The 22,497-nt window shown below is 36.7% G+C and overlaps 1 protein-coding gene across 1 annotated transcript in view; it reads right to left on the reverse strand.

The window, feature by feature from the left end:
* Positions 1–11,445, reverse strand: part of LOC121384796 (aldehyde dehydrogenase, mitochondrial-like) — a 28,771-nt gene extending 17,326 nt beyond the window's left edge. Inside the window, exons 1-3 of the mRNA XM_041515380.1 lie at positions 11,239–11,445; positions 3,755–3,859; positions 1,805–1,945 (exon numbers count right to left, since the gene is read on the reverse strand). Of these exons, the coding sequence (XP_041371314.1) occupies positions 1,805–1,945; positions 3,755–3,859; positions 11,239–11,361 (369 nt within the window). The 5' untranslated portion in view covers positions 11,362–11,445. The remainder of the gene's footprint in view (positions 1–1,804; positions 1,946–3,754; positions 3,860–11,238) is intronic.
* Between the last annotated feature and the right edge of the window lie 11,052 nt (positions 11,446–22,497).

Here is a 22,497-nt window from a genome sequence, read left to right on the forward strand (position 1 = left end):
AATGGTATGAAATGACTAGGTTACGAAATGACAAGGGTACGAAATGACCAGGCAGTATGGTATGAAATGACTATGGTATGAAATGACTATGGTACGAAGTGACTATGATTCGTTTGAATGATTCAAAAAGCATGCCAGCTGGAGCATCAGCTCTTGGTAGGATCACCCAAGCTGGTCTGTTCAAAGGGTGGAGACTAGACTAATTTGGACCGGACAGACAGAGGACATGAGTCAAGAAAGACAACTATCTAGGAGAAGCAAACTCCAAAATCAAAACTGGGCTGGAGAGGCTCGGAATCCTAGTAAGGAAACTCTCCTAGGAGAAGGAAAACTCCAAACTCAAACCACTGAAGTCAGAGTACAGAAGCTATGCATAAGCATTAGCATGGAAACCAAAAGGAAATGTCTGTACATGCACCAAGCTCTATGATCATCACTCAGCCTATGCCGCTGCACATGCTAAGGGGAGCTAAAAACTACTCTTCTTGAACTCTAGTCTCAGAGGAGTGATAGGAAACAAGTGATAGATCCCTTAAACAGCGAGGTATTCTATTTTACCTGCAGCTTGAAAATTATTTTTAAATGGCCTATTTAAACAAAAGTTTTGTTAGCCAAATGTCAAATGTTTAGCCACTTGTTAATAAAAATTACCAAATGGCTATTTTCATGGTAACTAAATTACTGATGATGTAATGATTTTAATTCTGAGAAATCAAAAGTTAAAGTTTGTTTTGTCTGACGACACCTCTAGAGCTCATTGATTTATTAATCATTGGCTATTGGATAAACATTTGGAAATTATGACAGTCAGTATTAGACAGGAAACCTGCTATATTTTTCACATATCGCATACAACATATATGAGTCATGGTGCACTGGTTCACTGTTGGGATGAGAAATAACCTAATGGGCCTACGGAGGCATCGTTAAACATTCATTCATTCACACAAACTGGCCTATGTCATCCCTCCTTCTGAGAAATCAAAAGGTAAAGTAGATTTCAATTTTCCACAATTTTTTTCACAGCATGACGTTCAGTTGTCTAATGCAACTTTTTCTCAAGCATAACCACCTGATAACTTTATTTCTTCTTTTTCTTTTCTTGCTTAAAAAACCTCTTCATGCATAACATGCTGCCACAAAAGCATAAGTATTCTATAGGCCCAGTCACAATGACACTCTGCACCGGATTGCATTAGTAATATAGTACAGAAAATGGTTACTCCCACATGTTTCATAATCTCAGTTTCACACCTCACTGGTTAAGGGGAGCTTTCAATTTGGCTCCCCCATAACTCACTTGAGACTAGTTGAAGGTGAGTAATTTTTAGCTCCCTTAGCATGTGAATTATATTTTTTTTAAATAGTACTACAGAAGGATTAAATATTAATGCTTAGTACAGTAATATCTTCAATGGCTCCCCATAATCTAAGTTAGCGGGGCAATTAATCACTCCCCTCAAGTTTTGTCATGTCTAGATCTGGAGCGTGAAGACAACATTCTGAGCTGGGCACACTGTGTTGCTAAGGTAAACAATGTAGAAATAAAGTCCAGTTAAACCTGTCTAAACTGGACCCTGAACAAACCAGATTACTGTTAAAACCAGACCAGTTTCGTGGTCCCAAATTTTCAAAATTCTAAAACGAAACCCTTTAAACACTGGATCTTGTCTAAATCAGATAAATATTAGGTCCCCACAACGATCGGGTTTAGATAACATTTCAATGTATTCAGAAATGTGATAATCATTTATCAGCATTAACACCCAAGTTTATTAAAGCGGAGAGAATGAATCCGTCTTACTGCGAGGTAAACTGCATCCCGCTCCATCAGGTCGGCAAGTTTGTACATCAGGTTGCCTCGCTCGGATGCATCCATTCGTCTCCATGGCGATCCCAGTCGGAAGGCGTCTCGAGCAGCTTTCACAGCAAGATCAACGTCAGCCTGAAAAACAAAGTTCCAGTTACAAAATCTTTCATCAAAGTCAATCAGAGCCAAAGTAAATTTTCCAACAAGTAATTATCTGATCAAAATATAATTCATATTGCTAGCTCAATGCATATTTCAAAAATGTTGGGTGCTGAATTTTAGCTTCCTGCTAGCACAAGCAAAACATAGACTGAATGTCATTTGAAACAAGAGTTAAAAGTTTCTTTTTTTTAACAGCACCACTAGAGTGCGTTGATTTATTAATCATCAGCTATTGGATGTCAAACAGTTAGCTCCTCCCCCACCCCTATATCTCGTACACTTATGATACTGGGGACATGTATACAGCCTCATCTAATGAGAGCTGGTGATCATATTTTGGAGAAAAAGCCCAGTGTTATGCCACCACACCCGATCAAAACTTTCCCTGGTTACGCTGGTACTTTAATAATTGCAATGATGTGTACATTTGTGTTGAATCCTCTAAGGTCCCCACGAGTACTTATGTAATCTGGCATGGGAAGGAAGGAACTGTTTTCTTTAACAACGCATACAACACATTTTATTTACAGTTATATGGCATCAGACATATGGTAAAGGAAAGAAAGAAATGTTTTATTTAACGACGCACTCAACACATTTTATTTACGGCATCGGACATATGGTTAAAGACCACACAGATATTGAGTCAGGAAACCTGCTGTCGCCACTTCATGGGCCACTCTTTTCGATTAGCAGCAAGGGATCTTTTATATGCACCATCCCACAGACAGGATAGTACATACCACGGCCTTTGTTACACCAGTTGTGAAGCATTGGCTGAAACGAGTACTTGGGCACGGAGTGAGTCTAGCAAGACTGAGTCCATTCACAGGACTCGAGTACCCGTGCAAGGAAAAGCACACATTTAATTATTTATTTATTTTTGATGTCATTTTGCCACAGGCTTGAATCCAGTTACATTATAGTGCTATGAGACATGGAGGGAAAACAAAAGTAGAATGTGTAGAATGCAAAACAATGGCATGATTTGGCATCCATGTTCAGTGCTGGAATTAAGATGCATAATGCTAATTTACTTTATTCCTTAGTCTTATTATCATCTAGTCAGGTACTACTTTACTTTATTCCTTAGACTTATTATCATCTAGTCGGGTACTATTTTACTTTATTCCTTAGTCTTATTATCAACTAGTCAGGTACTACTTTACTTTATTCCTTAGTCTTATTATCAACTAGTCAGGTACTACTTTACTTTATTCCTTAATCTTATTATCAACTAGTCAGGTACTACTTTACTTTATTCCTTAGTCTTATTATCATCTAGTCGGGTACTACTTTACTTTATTCCTTAGTCTTCTTATTATCATCTAGTCGGGTACTACTTTACTTTATTCCTTAGACTTATTATCATCTAGTCGGGTACTACTTTACTTTATTTAGTGTAAGTAGTGAGTACTCAGGTTCAGGTCGAGTTTGACTCTCCGAGTACTCGAGTCCCAATATTTTGGACTCATGGAGGCCCTCGATTCCTCATAGTGATCAGGGTTGGAAAAATCCCATGCCCGGACACTCAGGGCTACCAGATTTTATGACCAGGCAACCAGTTTCGCCCATGACGTAAACCCGGTGGGCTACTGGGCTCAAAAAAATAAAATAATTTTTTTTTTTTTTAAACCCAAAAGAAAACACCTATAATATAATTTAAAAAGCCACCCCCAATACCCTCTCTCAAGCAAAATATTTGAAAGTATTATCCAATTACTTTACCGGCCGCTAATCCACATGTTCATGTGACTATCACATGACTATCATATACAGTACCTTGTCGCCCTCGGCAATTTCACAAATGACCTCCTCTGTGACCGGACTTATTGACGGAAACCTCTTCCCGCTGACCGAGTCGACAAATTTGTTGTTGATGAAGATCTGAAAAACAAAACAGTGTTACAGTTCTGAATAAATTACCTTTTTTATTTAAAGAGCTGTACTTCGTCATAGAATAATGATGTGATGATGCGATTTGTTTTTATTTTTCTCTTTTGGGGGGTGAGGTATTTTGTCTATTTTATTAAATCACAAGCACTTGTCCTATATTTTGCTAAATGTCTTCTGCCATTATGATAAACTCGACTGATTGTATTATGAAACTAATTAAGTGAATGTTGAGCTTGAGCTCACGTCGCAGGATCAAACCACCTCGGTGGATCCATTATAACCGATTGTTTTTTTCTCATTCCAACCAGTGCACCATAACTGATCAAAGACCCATGAAAAAAGTACATATAAAAGATCCCTTGATGCATTAGAAAAAATTTAGCAGGTTTCCTGTTGACTACAAGTCAGAATTACCAAATGTTTGACATCCAATAGCCGATGACTAATTAATCAATGTGCTCTAGTGGTGTCGTTAAACAAATATTTTTTTCAAGCCTGTCTTTACAATATAACACTTGGGGCTTATTAGGGTGGGAGTTTGTTTCGGTGCCCCTCTTCCAGTTCAAATGTAAAACCCTGGCTATGCTAATGTAGTACGTGCTTCAATATTTTACTGTTTGTTGGGGGTGGGGTTGGAATGTAGCCCAGTGGTAAAGCGTACTCCTGATGTGCGGTTGGTCTGGGACCGATCCCCGTTGGTGGGCCCATTGGGCTATTTCTCGTTCCACTAGTGCACCATTACTGGTATACCAAAGGCTGTGATATGTGCTATCCTGTCTGTGGGATGGTGCATATGAAATATCCCTTGCTACTAATAGAAACATGTGGCAGTTTTCTCTCTGAGACTATATGTAAAAAAACAATTACCAAATGCCTGACATCCAATACCCGATGATTAATAAATCAATGTGCTCTAGTAGTGTCGTTAAAAGAATGCTGTTTTGTTGGGAGGGTTTGGGTGGGGGGTTTTTGGGGGGAGGGGGAGGTGGATTTGTTTTTCATACTTCCAGCAGTGACTAAAGCATGTGGTGCAGGAAACTGTACTGTATATGATAGTCGTGAACAAACGAGCATGGAAGGCACAACACACTTGGAGGTCCAGGGGCATGCCCCTCTGGAAATTTTGAAATTTAAAGTCTCTAAAATACTGTTTTTCAGCCATTTCAGGGAGGTTACATACTTAAAACATCAATATCAATAACCAGTAATTTGGGCTAGCTATGGGCCTGGGGTTGAGTCATGCTACCTATAAGAAAATATATTTTAGAAAAGAAAGAACATTCATTCGGAGCAGACCTTGCTGTAAAAAACACTGAGGGGAGTGGATTAATTGCTCTCCTAACTTGACTATGGTGAGCCATTTAAGAAATTAACATATTGATACCATATAAATTCACATTCTAAAAATGAATCTCCTTGAACTAGTCACAGGGTAGCCAGTGATAGTTCCCCTTAAACAAAAAACTAAAAATTTGTTTTGTTTAACGACAGCACATTGATTACTAAATCATCGGCTATTGGATGTCAAACATTTGGTCATTCTGACTTGTAGTCATCAGAGGAAGCCTGCAAAAACATTTATTAGCATCAAGGGATCTTGTAATTGTACTTTCCCACAGACAGGAAAGCATATTCCATAAAAAATGTACTAGTTTAAATATATTTAAGAAAAAAATGTTACAAACACTCCTTAGAAACACGATTGCTCTACTACATAATTATGTCTTAATATCTTTTATGGTTGTATATATTGTACATACATGTATGGTTTTGTTAGTTTTTATTTTTAATAATTAATATGATTATTGTTATAATTAGTAAGAAGGCCTCAGGGGAGAATAGTCTAGAACTAACTGAGTTACCTTCTATAAATAAAGATTTTATTATTATTATTATTATGGTACACTTTTAAGAACAAGAAAGAAAAAAACAATCAATTGAACGTATCCACTGAGGTGGTTCAATCATGCGACACAAGCATCTCAAGCTAGCAACAAGCCACAGCAAATCCTGCCCATTTCATTTTATTTGTATATCATATGCAATGCATGTCTTCAAATGCAAGTATGAACCCATAGGTATACACTTGTTTTATCGGATGTACATTATTATGACGAATGTGTCATCTTGTCATTTATCTATTTAATTATGTTTTTACAATGTACCTCATATGCCGCTGAATTAAGGACAGTGTAAATAAAGTTCCGTTCAGTTCAGATGCCATATGAATTCACATGCTAAATATTAATCTCCCTGAACTAGTCTCAGGGGAGTTATTGGGAGTCAGTGATATCTCCCCTTAAACACTGAGGTCTTGTGATACACCTGTAGGCCTATCTCATTCTGAAGGCATGTAATACAGACCATTGTGTATGTGCGTTTAACACACTTTCAACATGGGTTATTTTTCAGTCACACTACACCAACATTGTTCGGCAAAAATTCTTACCTCCTTTGCATTTTGCACAGATGCATTTAAAAATGATCTTCATTATCACATAGTGTGAACTATTTTTGCTTAAATCTTCACAAAAATTTCGAATTGCAAGTAATTTCCTATGATTTCATGAAACAGATTCTTGACAATGGTTTAAATAAATGTTGTAAATATGATAACCCTACAGGACCTGTTTTGTCCCATTTGAGTATGTTTAGGTGGCCTATTGTAAATATTAGCTCAAGCACATCATTCTAGTGACAAAAAATCCTTTACAACATCCACACATTGCTAAAAATGTATACAAAACAGGGTAAAGATGCAGACAGTGAATTACACTGTATGTTAACAATACTGACAGTCAACCAAGCAAACAGGCAGAAAGAATCCAAACTGTGTATGTAAACATATCTTTAAAGGCAAGGTTATAAATTTTCACACACAACCAGAATTCCATTGAATTGAATATCTCACCTACCATTTAAACCATAAAAAACCAGGTATTAAGATGACAGGTGAAACTATACCTGTATGACCCAAATGTTTCAATTACCTATATGCATGTACTATCAATTATGTGGGGTTTATCTCAACTACCTGTACAACACAAGTTTATTTTATCATAACTACCTGTTTGTACCATCTCTACCCCAATTTTATATATATATATATATATATATACAGTCAAACCTGTCTTAAGCGGTCATACATGGGAGTAGATAAAAGTGGCCACTTAAGATAGGTGGCCGCTGATTACAAGTTGCAACATATAGTTTTTAAAACATATGTTGTTATTTCTTGTTGTAATGTCTGTACTGCTATTTAACAGATGTGTGCTTCACAGTTTACTATAAATAAACTTTTGACATGTCGCCTCCTTCAGGAAAAATTGCAACTGGAATGTATTAAATTAACCCAACAAGTTTGTTTTTTCTTTCCATTTAATCATTTAATTTCTACTTCATGCGGTGTATTGTCATAGTAAGTGAATCTACAAATGTCAAGCGTAGCCTGCCCAGAGGCAATTAGAAGCTTTCCATAGTCATACTTTCTTAACTGATACACAGTAGAGATGTCGGGACTGAATGGGCATCTTATTGCTGTTGTTAAATATCCCTTTTATATAATAGAAAACATTTACTGTGGCCGCTTAATACAGGTATTTTAGCGATTTGGGATCCAATTTGAGTGGCCTCTGGCCGCGTTAGACAGATGACCGCTTATTACAGGTGCATTTACTTTATAAATTGTTTGGGAGAGACTATAAGCCTTCGCTCGAACTAAATTATCGGTCCCATCTGTGTTATTTGCTATATTCCCTTCGAACTGGTGATACATCAAATATCAAATGGAAAACCACCGAAAAGGACCAACAATTGCCGCACTTGAGCAGTTGGTTATTACAACCTTTGGATTATAATAATTTAGGCAGAAAGAGTTATAGATGGATCGCTGAATCGCGACAATAGCCAAGCAATCCTTTCTTTGCCATAGCTGTCATGTTGTGTGTTCAGCCAGCAGCTATCGGTAAAAGTCTTTTAAGTACAGCTAGTGTCACAGTGATGAAATTTTTAAGTTTGCAGTTACCAAAATATTATGGTAACAGGTCGTTTCGCCCTTAGTACTAGGTCACCCAAGTCGTTTTGAACAGGGTCGATTCGTACCACTAACCGAGTCGTTTCGCCCCATGTTTCGATTCGCACTCATTTTTATTTTGTTAATAAAGTACATTTATTCATTGATTTGTCCTATATCCATTGATTTTTAGATGCCGCACATTGCATGTTTATATTTACAGATAAAAATAATATTATAATTTTGTTTATTTCCAGTATCATTTACTCAAGCCATATACATGTACATGAAATACAGACAATGTATTCACATTAATAATTAATTTATGAACAGTCACACTGCATATACTACTGATGTGCTGTGGTTTCTTATTAAATAAACTACATACCCAGCTGAAGTTAAAACGCTGAGTACGATATGTTGATTTCGCCTAGCTTCAGCTGACAGAAAGTAAACAGCTGATAAAGCATTAATATCCAAAGATAGAAAATTACCTAATATTTGGTCATGAATATTGAATAAACAGAAGAAAAAAATACTTCAAAACTATAATAAATATATTTATTTTGTGGGGCGAAATGACTCGGTACAAATGGGATTTAGGGCGAACCAACTCTGGGTGAATAGGACTAAGGGCGAAACAAAGCAAAGTTCGAAATGGTTTTAGGGCGAAACAACCTGGATTCGAATAATATGTATCTAATGCTTTCGAGACGTTTCGGCCCCGCTACACATTCGGCCCCAGACGTTGCGGCCCCATAACCCTAGTCGTTTCGGCCCTGGTTATTGTTGTTTTATAAATCAAATTATTCAGTCACTTGTGTTTTGTTATTAAAGTTTACAGTAAGTATTGTAATTTCTTTCTCTCGTTCTCGTTCTTACTTTCTTTCTCTCTTTTTGTGATTATTAATTTTTTTTTAATTGAACGTAATATCCGAGTGTTAAAGAATAAATAAGAGCCAACCAACCAAAACTGTATTTAGCTTTGGTAATCCAAAAATGAAAATGAACTGATTTTCTTGTTTGTGTAAATACAATTTAATAAATTGCAATAAATTGTGTTGCGTTTGTTCTACTTAATTATATTTCCACATAGACCCTTCCCATAATAGGGTTGCTTTACATGTGGCTAGAATTGGAACCACTGATGTTTGACGTCAGTAGGGGTTACACGTGTACAGAAATTAAGTATGATCACAAAGAATGTTTTCCATGCGGAGCACTCACTCAGGGTTTGGAGTCGGTATCTGGATTAAAAATCCCATGCTTCGACTGGGATCCTAACCCAGTACCCACCAGCCTGGAGACCGATGGCTTAACCACTGCGCCACCGAGGCCGGTAGGTAAACTGAAAGTAGCATCATTAAGACATGTTCTAGTTCAGTTCAGTTCAACTTTATTTTCGTTCATATATCCCATTAAAGTTCAACCAAGCTGTCCTGGGCACACATCTCAGTGTTCTAGCATTTAAAAGAAACAGCAAAACCACATATGGATTCACAATTCCTGAACCTAGTCTGAGATGTTTGTGATGGCATCGTGGGTTAGTAAGTTCTGTCTTGTATCACCCTCTACCGCTTGAATCGTTACTGAAACAATGTTGAAACGTAATATACAAACATGAAAGTCTAAACGTACTAAACATACGTTTCGCTTCCTTATTTTATCACATCATTTATCAGTGATATTCTACATGAACGCGATGACGTACATGTTTATGTGTGTATGTGTGTGCGTGTCACGGTGTATAATATGTAGGCCTATTGTATGTATGTGCGCACGTACGCAATGAATATTATATGACAAATTAATGTTACAAATTTGTATTTTATTTATATTATTACCGGTGTATGTGACCATCTAAAGTGTTACTATACCAATTACAGCATATATCTGTATACACGAACACTAGATCGCCGTATATTGCATTAGGGGCCGAAACGGTTTGGGGCCGAACATGTACTGGGGCCGAAACATCCTGACACCTATCTAATTCAACTTTCTAACTGATGTTACGTAAATATCCGATGTTGACCGAATGGTTCGGTCGAACTACCCGATGGGTCGAACACTTTCTCGAGCACCGACGGGGTTCGAGCCAACGAGATTCAACTGTACTTACATACATGTGTATGTGTGTGTGTGTTTGCGTGTGCATGTTGTACAGGTAGTTGTGACATATATACACACACACACCCACACATGTATATCTAATTTTTAACTATCTGTAAGATAGGGCAGGACGTAGCCCAGTGGTAAAGCGCTCACCTGATGCACAGTCAGTTTAAGATCAATCCCCGTCAGGAGTCTCCATTGGACTATTTTTCATTCCAGCTACTGCACCATGATTGGTATATCAAAGGTTGTGGTATGTGCTATTCTGTCTATAAGATGGTGCATATAAAAGATCCCTCGTTACTAATGGAAAAATGTAACGGGTTTTCTCTCTAAGACAATATGTCAAAAATACCATATGTTCGACATCCAATAGTCGATGATTAATAAATCAATGTGCTCTAGTGGTGTTGTTAGATAAAATTAACTTTCTACCTGTAGGATCCAAGTTTAATTGATCGAAACTACCAGGCGAGTGCTTTACCACTGGTCTGCATCCCACCCCTCTTGATCCATGCCAATTTTTATTGTTTTAATATATTTTCCAGGGAAACATGAACCAAATTCTTCTAGAAACTTTGCTGCATCAGTTTAGACCCCCATGCACAATTTCCTACAAACTGCCTGAAATCAGGGCTGTATCCTGGGGTGGGGGTGGGGGTGGGGGGAAGAGACGACAATTGCCCCCCCCCCCCCCCCCCCCCCCCCCCAGAATCTTACCTTTTTTTTCATTTCCTTTTTTACTCCAGAAAATAGCATGTACACATCTCAGGGTTTAATTTGTATAGTGTTTCATTTGTTTATAAAAAGTAGTAAGCCATCGATCCTCCCCGGTGGGTCCACTGGGCTATTTCTTGCTGCATCCAGTGCACCACGACTGGTATATCAATGGTAAGTGCTATCCTGTCTGTGGGATGGTGCATATAAAAGATCCCTTGCTACTTATGGAAAAATGTAGTGGGTTTCCTTTCTAAGAATATATGCAGAATTATCAAATGTCTGACATTCAATACCCGATGATTAATAAATATGCTCTAGTGGTGTTGTTAAACAAAAACAAACTTTAACTTTACCCCGGCGGGCGTTGCACAAAACAGCGTTAATTTAACAGTTTCTAAACAGTTAAGTTAAGTTTTTAAACAACGCTCTCGCTCTGTCGAGTCCTTAGTTCATGTTTACCAGAACACGATGTAACCTACATTATTAACCTGTTATATTATCTAATTAAGTTAACTTACAATACCTGAGCATGTTTGATTTCTGGTTCTCGGACAGGTTGCGGTGCGCTTGACATGCACGCGCTGTGCTGTTTTACAATGTTCTGAACATTTTTGGAACGACGAAAAACAATGCGTAGAACAGACATTTTGAACACTTTTTAGCGAGGTGGCCTTGAACAAGGTGTCAGACAATAATACTATTAATAGGACATGAAGGCGATTCTCACTACGGTGGTCAGTTGGCCTATATGTTTCTATATAGGAGAAGCCACGGTGACGTCACATGTTTTGATCACGTGGTACCGCATGAGCGCTGGTAGGCAAGAAACCAGTTGATAATACTGGCATTAGTAGTAATGAACAATTGAATGTTTTTCCGTCAATTAAATCATTGTAGACTAGTTTTGATGAATGGTATTTTGTCATGGTAATTTCATACGTTGTTGTTAGATGCACAAGTCACTGTAGTAAGGATTATGAAATTAGTTACATCAAATACAGTGGAAGCGAAACGTTGAACAATTAAAGCTGACAACAATCAACTTTGCCCATCCCCCAACGGAGATCGTCATTTTATACAAGGTTTGTTGTATGCTATTCATTCGTAATACTAATACACGTCAGTATTTATTGAAATGAAAAATTTAAAAGATAATAAAATAAAATAATAATAAAAGCCCCACACCAAACTGACATGGAAACAAAGATACCCTGTGAACTACCCAGTCAATCGACAAACAACGTTTTATGTAACTTTTTGTTTGTATTGACAGATCCATTATAGTGGGTAAAACAAAAATCTGAATATATTTTATATTGTATTATGCCATAAAATATGTAGGTGGCTGGAGTATTTATATTTTTAATTAAATAACAGGGAGCTGTGTGTGTGTGTGTGTGTGTGTGTGTGTGTGTGTGTGCAATCAAGCATATATTTATTGTTTCATATGAAAATGGTTCTGAAATATTTCCATTTATTAATTATATTATATGTTAATTATAATGTTTTACTTTTTTTTATTGAAGAAGTGATCCACAGGTGTATTTGTAATGTGTAAGTTGATTTTTTAATAATAAAATAAAAGGTATACACATTTCAGGGTGGGATATCAGATGTATTAAATCATTTGTTTGGGATTAAAAATAAATAAATAATAATAATAATAAAACTGGATATTGATCCACAAGTTGGTGATAGCCACCATATTTTATTAAAAACATAAATTATGTTACATGCATTTATTATATAAGTTATCTGAATTTGTTTGCAGCAAATAAAGAAAGAAAAGGGGAGCTGATTGTATTTATAAATATTATTGTCATCAGTGACAGATGTCAATATGTCTTCACAAATACATTTATGTGTATTCAAATATTTCAATAATATTCAATATATATGTCCTTGACCAACATCTTGGGCTTACATGATACAGTCAAAAAATGCTATAGTTACTAGTACTAATATGTACACAATATAAAACTTTCATACTTATATATCATAGAAATTTACAAAAATTTTCATATTTTTTTCTAGGTATCAGTGATCCCTGTTTATGGACAAAAAGAGAACCAGCAACTCTTGGATGAAAAATGGGCCTTTCACGAAGAATTAAGGGTGTTTAAGTTTTAGGGTGAATTAAGGGATGCTAAGGAGAACACTGGTATCAGATTCAGCGATTCTTTTCTACGGTATCTCATGTTTTCTGTGCATAAGAAGGATACCAGAACTTTTTTCACTGACTTTCCAAACTACCATATGCAATATTATTGGGGCTATTCAGTATGTGATGATGACATTGATAACACTTGTATTTAATCTTTTTTTACCAGGATCTCTATTTTCTAATAAAAACAGACTACAAAATCAATAAAATTATATCCAGAAACAATAGACAACACATATGTATTATTTTCTTTTTCTATTATAATTATAAACCAATGATCAAATGATATTTGCATTGTGTTAATGTGTGTCTTAAATTAAAACATTGTATTGTTACCATTTACAGTAATTTGTTGTTTTAACTGGTTTATTAATCAGGTTGAAAGTGATAGCCTTTGAAACTGTGCCTCTTGTCAAAGGTAACTGACACTGTTTGGGATTTGAAAGGAAGGAATCTTTTATTTAACAATGCACTCAAGTCATTTTAATTATGGATATATGGAGTCGGACATGTTTAGGGATCACACAGATAATATTAGGGAGGAAACCTGCTGCTGTCACACAATGGATTACTCTTTCCAATTAACAATAAGGGGTCTTTTATATGCATCAGCCCACAGACAGGATATGCCCCTGCATGTGCTGTAACCTCACTGTGGTGCAGGGGTGTAACATTCTCTTTGAGAATGGCCAATACAGCACAAAATTTAAGTTTTTAGTAAATTCAGTATCCGTAAAATTCTGTGATATTTGTGTTTTTGCACAGTTCTTTACACTGTTTTTGTTTAAGTCTTGAATTTTTATATTGATGTTGATCATCACTTTATTTATTTGCATTACCATAGTTTGACACCCAATAGCCGATGTATTTTTTTCGTGCTGGGGTGTCGTTAAACATTCATTCATTCATTCATTCATTACAGACAGGATAATAAATAGTGTAGCCTTTGTTACACCAGTTGTAGAGCACTGGCTGGAATGAGAAATAAAACCCTATAGGACCACCAACAGGAATCAATCCTAGATCGACTGCGTATTAAACTAGGTCCTGGCCTGCATGGGATTAGGTGATTAAAATATTAATGGCAATTTTTGTGTATATATATATATATATATAAAATAATGCTACAAAATGTTCTGAAGATGGAACCGCAAAGATGAGGGACCAAGTAAATTTGAAATGTATCCTGTTTAAAAGGCTAAGTTCTGTACTAATATTTAAAAAGGGACGCTCTAGCTAGAGGGAGCAATGTATGTGTGGTCATGGAATATGTATGGAAACTAAATTTAGGTTCCTCCATTTTAATACAATGTGTTAATATGTATCCGATATCATCAAGTTTAAGGAATGAAAAAGGACTTGATAAAATTAATAGTTTTAAAGTTTTTGTAAAGTTTTCTAATAAGATACTTGCTTAAATTTATTGTTGATGAAAAGCCTTACAAATGAACCAGTAGACAAGTCATGTGTTATATATATAACTACTGTCTATATATTGTCTACTGGTTGTTCATTTGTAACAAATATTCATATATACATATATATATATATATATATATATATATATATATTATATATATATATACATATATATATATATATACATACATATATATATATATATACATATATATATATACATATATATATATACATATATACATATATACATATACATAAATATATACATATATACATATACACATACACATACACATACACATACACATACACATACACATACACATACACATACACATACACATACACATACACATACACATAGATATATATATAGATATATATATATGGGTTGTTTAAAGAAATAATTTCCTTTAACAAAGTGTAGGCCAATTATTTCTTTTAAAACAGTTTTAAATAAAAAATATAGGCCTACTTGTTTTATTTTATTATTTTTATTTGTGTGTGCGCGCGCTCGTTTGTAATGCTTTACTTGAAATATGGACCAGACGCTTTAAAAAGACATGGACTAAAAATATTTATTCAGGTGAAAAGAAAAAGAAAAAAAAGGAAGTTTGCTATAGTTTTGAACTCGGTCAATCGTCAAATTTTATGGGTGGAAAGAGTACATGTATCTCCTCCATACAGGAGCTATGTAGAATAGCGTTCCCGTGCTACAAGCGGTATTTTAAGCACGTTTTAGCCATTCTTTGCTATTCACGCTACGCTAGTTCGCTTTGTTACTATTATTATGGCCATTACGATAGACTTCTGCCTACCAGATGCGCGCGCATGCTGATACGTGACGTCACTTCCCTAAACACATGGCTTCTCCTATAGCCTTAGTGGCTATAACATTTTTATTAATATCAGCAGGCCCGTGAAGTTTTGTATGCACCTTTGCCTGCATGGGGGACACATACCCTGAAAAGGACAACCCCTGTTGTCCAGCTCTTTCTCCCAGCATATTAGTTTAAACAGACACACCCTCTAAACCAGGCCGGAGTACACCCATTTTACACAAAAAGCACTACTTTTGCATGGGCCGGAATTACCACAAACAAGTCTTCAATGTCAACAAGTTACACATGTTTACAAACTACATGCTATCCCCTGTCACTTCAGTCAAACAGTTGCCACTTCATAGCTGTCTGCCATGAAATAATCACAGTCAAACAGCAGACTACTTGCGCGGTGAAACTTCCGGATTTTGGACAACCAAATGGGAAGATAACTGTAATCTGAGGCCTATCAGTCCATTTTTTCCCCTAAAAACTGGCCCACACTAATGCATTCCAATGATATACATATTAAAGCAATGCTCGGTAAGTATCGGTATGTCACCTTTAAACTGAGAGTATACAGAGGCTGTGTTAAAACACCTACCACACAGTGCCTTGCCATGGCCAATTTTAGCAATGGAAACTTGAGGGACACCAACTTCAAAATGTAATAACTTTATCAAATTTTGGAATTTCTTCATACAATGAGCAGCTATTTTTTCTTCTACATATGTTCTATCTGCACAGTGTTGTCTTGGAAAGATTTTGAAATATTTAAAGGAAAAAAAATCAATCATTAGATTTAACTTCATTTTTAATTAAATATTAAACTTAAATTTAAATTTTTGAGAAACAAAAAAATCTAAAACTGTAAAATTTTGCATTTTAGATATGATAAGTGGAGGCTTAGTAAAGATATGGTGACTGAATTCATGATACATTATTAGAAATGTGTCAGAGGGATGGTGAAAGTCACAAAATTGGGGCCATTTGCAACAAATGTTTACACACTAATTTCAGGGAAAATTAGACATGATGGGCCTCATATTCAATTTTGACCTGCTGTATTTACTTAATCTACTTCATTTACTGTATTAGACATGTAGCCACTTTGTAAAAGGCAAAACAGTCCATATAAATGCATATTAATATGAATATGCCCTACAGATATTACTTAGGTATACACCATAATATTTTTTTTGTTGACGACAACTTTGAAAATGAAGATTTTGTCACAAAATGCTGATATAAATCCTACCAAGAGGTACTTGCACCATATTTTTCAGTTTCCAGTGATAACTGTTAACAAGTGTAGTCATGTGCCAGTGTCTGGGATACCTCAGTGTAGTATTTCTTGATTGGAAGGATGTTTGTAGTAATGACCACTGAATATGCATTATGGATTATTCTGCCATATGTATTACAAGCCAAATGTTAACCTTTTTGGCACATTTTCTGCAATAAACTTGACAAGTATACCAGCATCTGATTACTGAACACAATAAATACATTCAGACAGCATAGAATATTAGCCTATTAGATTTTCTAAGGATAAAAGACCATTTTTGAAAAATGACTGAAGTGTGTAATTTACATAAATGTAGGTGAAATGTATTATTAGAGTACTTAATCTTGTTAAAAACTGTATACTATTTATTTAAAGTGTTTAATTACATTTAGTAGTGATATATTCATTATATTTAGATCTTCTGTCCAATTGCAATAATTGAGAAACTCATTAAAATTCAATATGTAAAAAAAATTAAAATCTCAATATTGACTAACAAAATCCAACTTTTGCTCTTTTTTACCAAATTATTAGCTCAAAACTGTTAAAAAATATTGCAACAACCTGTAGTAACATCAGAGGTCATCTTATGCTATTTTGGAGGATACTGAAATTTAAAAGTTGAAAATTTTAATTTTAATTTTTAATAAATTCAAAAAAAATGTTTTTTAATTTAATAAAATATTTAGAAAATAAATAAATTAGTTTTCATATTCCTTGTGGTATGCACAATCAGTCTGTGTAATTTCACCTCTCTGGTTATAATACTTTCATCAGAATCAAGCATTTAACCGGTGTAATGTGTGAACTATATCAGGCCTCAGACCACAATTAATTTCGCTATATGTTTCTATATAGCCTTAGTGGCTATAACATTTTTATTAATATCAGCAGGCCCGTCAGGCTTTGTATGTACCTTTGCCTGCATGGCGGACACGTACCCTGAAAAGGACAACCCCTGTTGTCCAGCTCTTTCTCCCAGCATATTGGTTTAAACAGACACACCCTCTAAACCAGACCGGAGTACACCCATTTTACACAAAAAGCACTACTTTTGCATGGGCCGGAATTACCACAAACAAGTATTCAATGTCAGCAAGTTACACATGTTTACAAACTACATGCTATCCCCTGTCACTTCAGTCAAACAGTTGCCACTTCATAGCTGTCTGCCATGAAATAATCACAGTCAAACAGCAGACTACTTGCGCGGTGAAACTTCCAAATGGGAAGATAACTGTAATCTGAGGCCAGTTGTCAATCAATAACGTCATTCCTTTGGACTCCATTGTCATTGGGTAGCTCGTGCGCTCTCTGCGATTCTAGCCCTGCCTTGTTTAGGTCAGGTCATAGGGTTTTACGTGCACATTCAGAACAAGCTGTTGTAGCGCATGGCTGTCGTGGGCACAAGAGCCGGCCTTGGCCGGCTCCTCCGTCCATGACAGGAAAGGTGGGGGGAGGGGAAAGGAGGGACTGCCTGCACTGCAGGTGCAAGGAAGCACCAACAGCCCGATCGAATCGATAGCAGGCGGATGGGGGGTGGTGGTGCTATGGAATTTTGAGTGGAGCCGTTAATGCCAAAGAGAAAAGTGGTGCGCAATTTTGATTGAGAAAATTTGGCGCAATTTTGAATGGTCGGTCGGTCATTGGGTAGCTCGTGCGCTCTCTGTGATTCTAGCCCTGCCTTGTTTGACCGACAGAAAGCATAAACAGGGCATGCCATTGTCATCCCATTCGGCATTCTTCGGTAATTTCTCGGAACCGAACATACGGGTACTTCGGCCCTATCCGCCATTGTTTATCACGTGACGCGGTGAAGCTGGCCTCAGACCACAATTAATTTCGCTGTTTCTATATAGCCTTAGTGGCTATAACATTTTTTATTAATATCAGCAGGCCCGTGACGTTTTGTATGTACCTTTGTCTGCCTGGGGGACACATACCCTGAAAAGGACAACCCCTGTTGTCCAGCTCTTTCTCCCAGCATATTGGTTTAAACAGACAAACCCTCTAAACCAGGCCGGAGTACTCCCATTTTACACAAAAAGCACTACTTTTGCATGGGCCGGAATTACCACAAACAAGTCTTCAATGTCAACAAGTTACACATGTATACAAACTACATGCTATCCCCTGTCACTTCAGTCAAATAGTTGCCACTTCATAGCTGGCTGCCATGAAATAATCACAGTCAAACAGCAGACTACTTCATGGGCGTACATAGGATTTTGAAAAGGGGGGTTCCAAAATAGATTGCAGAGATATTGGGCATATATTTCTATGTTGAGTATGGTTTGATAGTGAATTTAGTCAATTTCAGTCGATCATTTACATCAGTTAACGGCCAAGATGCCTAAAACGTTGTGCAGTTGGCTGCATAAACCATAACTTGATGTTAAAAAAAAATATCGTTTTACAAATTTCGAAAAGAGACCAGACGCCGCTTCTGGGTAGAAGAATTAAAACGTGACAAACCTGATGCAACGCCATGGCTTCCCACACAGAATGCGACTACGTTGAGTTTAATGTTGTTGCTTGTCAACAATAACCGACGTTAATTGCAACCAAAATGGTTAAAGCATGTGCATTGATAATATTTCCACATGTAAATAAAATACACAATTCCATCTACTTTCATGAAAACCCCCCAAAAAACCCGGATGCATCCAGTTCTTGAATAAAGAGTATACTCTTTTTATCATCAAATGTGTGTGGTCTTCATTTTTCATTCAATCTAATTTTAGAGTTCAATTAAGACATTCTCTATACTTGTATTTATTTTGCCATACTACATCTATTTATTTATTTTTATTTTTAAAATAAAATGTATATGCAGATAAATTACACACACACACACACACACACACACACACACACACACACACACACATAATAATAATTTGTTATACAAGTTCTTTTTTAAACTTTATTTATTTATTTTTTTGTGTGCAAAGGTGTCTGTAGCAGGCCTGCAGTACAAAAATATAGGTTTTCTACTACTTTATATATAAATATGGCTTCTCCCCCTACGAAGATTTTGACCCCTACCCCACTCCAGATATTGTACCTGCGGACGTGTAATAGCCCAAATATATAATGTATTAAACAATAAAGGTATACTTGTATCTCGGACACATACACACACGGTTTTTTTTAATTTTTAATTTACTCTTTTATGAATCAATGTAATTTGGTGGTTGTGGCACATTTGTAGATTTTGCTTCTGTTCAAGTTAAAGGACTTTACCTTTTTGCATCTATATGTCGTTTTTATGGTTGTCACGAACTGATAACTAAAAAGACCACCAACACACAAATTTGAAAAAAATACAATTTATTACACTAAACAAACAAAATCCCCACTTACCTATAACTAACACACAAGCATACATTTATTCCATTCATTCGCTTCCATTCAAATCCCAAAATACCCATATACTTTAACGCTAATCACAAACAAATTACACAACCAAGAAAATCCATCATATATCACTACGTCAGTTAGTCCCTTTTAGTTCTTAACAGTTCAAAACACAACATGTTCAGGTTCGCATCCTACACCGCGAAGTTGTCATCCACCACGACGACGTTTAGTTGTCATCTACCCCGACGACGTTTATGTTGTCATCCACTGCGACGACGTTTACGCTGTCATCCACTGCGACGACGTTTCCGTTGTGTCACCAACCGTCTACCATCATATGGGCCGATGTCAACCCACAGCGCTATGCACCCCTCCACTCGGGCATCAGACGGTCACTGTAATAGTATAACCCTCATCACAATTCTATACACATTTTATAACGATCTCTGGTAATCTTGGTTATACACAATATTCAAACTGGACAAATAAACACACAATTTATATACCAAGTTACATCAACAGCGTATACACACAAAACAATACTAATGTTTACTCACGGTTACTTCCATCTTCATAAATCAAGGCTAATAATATTCGTTCCTAATACGAGGAACGGATATTAGCCTTGATTTATGAAGATGGAAGTACTTCTAACCCAGATAACCTGCTCCGGTACGATTCTTTCACCGACCTATGTAGTGCACGCTCTACTCTTCAGCTTCAACTTCAAACCATTTTTTACATGCCTATATCCACTAGGGTTCAGGCATGAGCCCCTCCCCCCCCCGGTCTTATCCCTGGCAGGGCCAGCGATTCGCCAGGGGGAGAGGGGTTGAAAAATAAGGGGATAATTTGGAAGTTTAACATAAATTAGATGGATTTTAAATTTTTAGATGTGTCCGCCTAAACGAATGGTGTAAATGTTATTAAGTTAATGGTATTTAGTTGACACTATTTCAGACAGGGCTTTCTAAATTTATATTATACTTTATTTAGTGTTAAATTATATTTAAGCCCTGGAGGAAAGGTTAACGATCGGGGTGGGCTTCGCGCCCAATCATGGTTTGTGATCCAACACCCTGGTGTGAATTTTCACCACCACACCGGGCCGGACCCCCACGGCGGGTGGCAGGCGGGCAGGGGAGGCCAGACAAACCTAGACGTAACCCTAACTCCCAATCGCCAACGCCCTATTTCTGGCATACCCGTCCCCCCTCCCTCCGGCCATGGTGAGCTTTTGAGGGCTCTGTTACACACCTAGGTGTGTTTTTTGGTTGTAACAACCATTGTATAGAATAGGCCACAAGGTAATGGCCAAATCTTGGCCATAAGGTGATGGTCAAGAGGCTGGGGTCATGAGAGATGACCCCGTTAGTTGGTTATCTCCAGCCGCCGAGCTCATGTGGAGACATGAAACGTATTCTGGATGACAGTTTTGGAGTAGGTAGTCCTCAAAGAATTCCTCTCAATCGCCGCAAGTACAGTTTTACCATTGTACTACGTGTCATATACGGATGGCCCAGACAAGCCACTAATGTACAAATGCCCTGTGTGCACGCCGGTACTATAGAGTACCGCAAGCAGACAGGGGAGCGATCTAACCTTATGATCACTTTAATTGTAAAAATAAAAACATGTTATGCAATTAGTTAAAACAATAGTTAATAATATAGGTTTAATAATACTCTAAAAAGATAAATAACTGTTAAAATTGTCTGTAATAAAAAACATGCAAAAATAATACAATAACATATTAAAACATACACTTACAGCCCAAGCTAGGACAGATCCTGCCAGGGATCACTTCGCATGGTAGTAAAATAGAAAACAACAGCAAGCCATTCATACATATGCATTTGTATAGTACATATATAAAAAAACAAGGCTTTAGTCTTACCAGTGACCTTAAACAAATTAAAATTAACTTATATAAAAAGGGTTTGTGTTCACCTACTAGACTCTGCCAGAAGTCCATATGTGTATACATAGAATAGTAAGTATAATAAGTTTAGTAAGGAAACCAAGCATTAGGAAGGCCCAACTTACAAGGCCCTATTTGCGTAACTACATATATGAAGCCAATGTCCAATCTTACAGTTGGGCAATGTTTTGTTTTTTTAAATTCATGCTAATATAGATAGGTTACCGTATATCCAGAGCAACCTAAGTTGAAAAATAGAAAGGACAAAGAAAAAATTAATACAATAAAATTAAAAAATTAAAAAAGTTAAGAAGCTGCAAAGGAGAAGTAGTCCCGGCCGGGCCCGGGGCTGCAACAACAAGTGTTGCTCCTCGCTTCCAACCGGAACTTACCGAATGCCACTTCGGGACCCGACGCTTGCCCAATGTTTAACAACATACATCAGACAGCAGGAAAAACAACGTTGTGATGATGATAATTAGTTTAACGTGCCCATATACCACTAGGGTTTCGAACACGCCTATCCCGAGTCCGACCTCCGATAAGATCGGTGGCCTGACTCGGGATGGAGGGGGGGGGGGGGGGGGTAGGAATGGGCAGAATTTTTGAAAATACCAATTAGTAAAAAAGTTACAAGCCAAAAATAAAAAAGAATTGACTGCTCGGCCGAATATTTATATAATTTGGAGCATTTTAGAAGGAGGATCGGACTATTTAATATATTTTAAAAAATAAGTAATTTCGACATAAAATGTTGAACGCAGATCTAAAAGTTTAAAGTCCGATCGATATGTCCACGCGAG

This window comes from Gigantopelta aegis, chromosome 2, assembly GCF_016097555.1.
Source record: "Gigantopelta aegis isolate Gae_Host chromosome 2, Gae_host_genome, whole genome shotgun sequence".
Taxonomy (NCBI): Eukaryota; Metazoa; Mollusca; class Gastropoda; order Neomphalida; family Peltospiridae; genus Gigantopelta; species Gigantopelta aegis.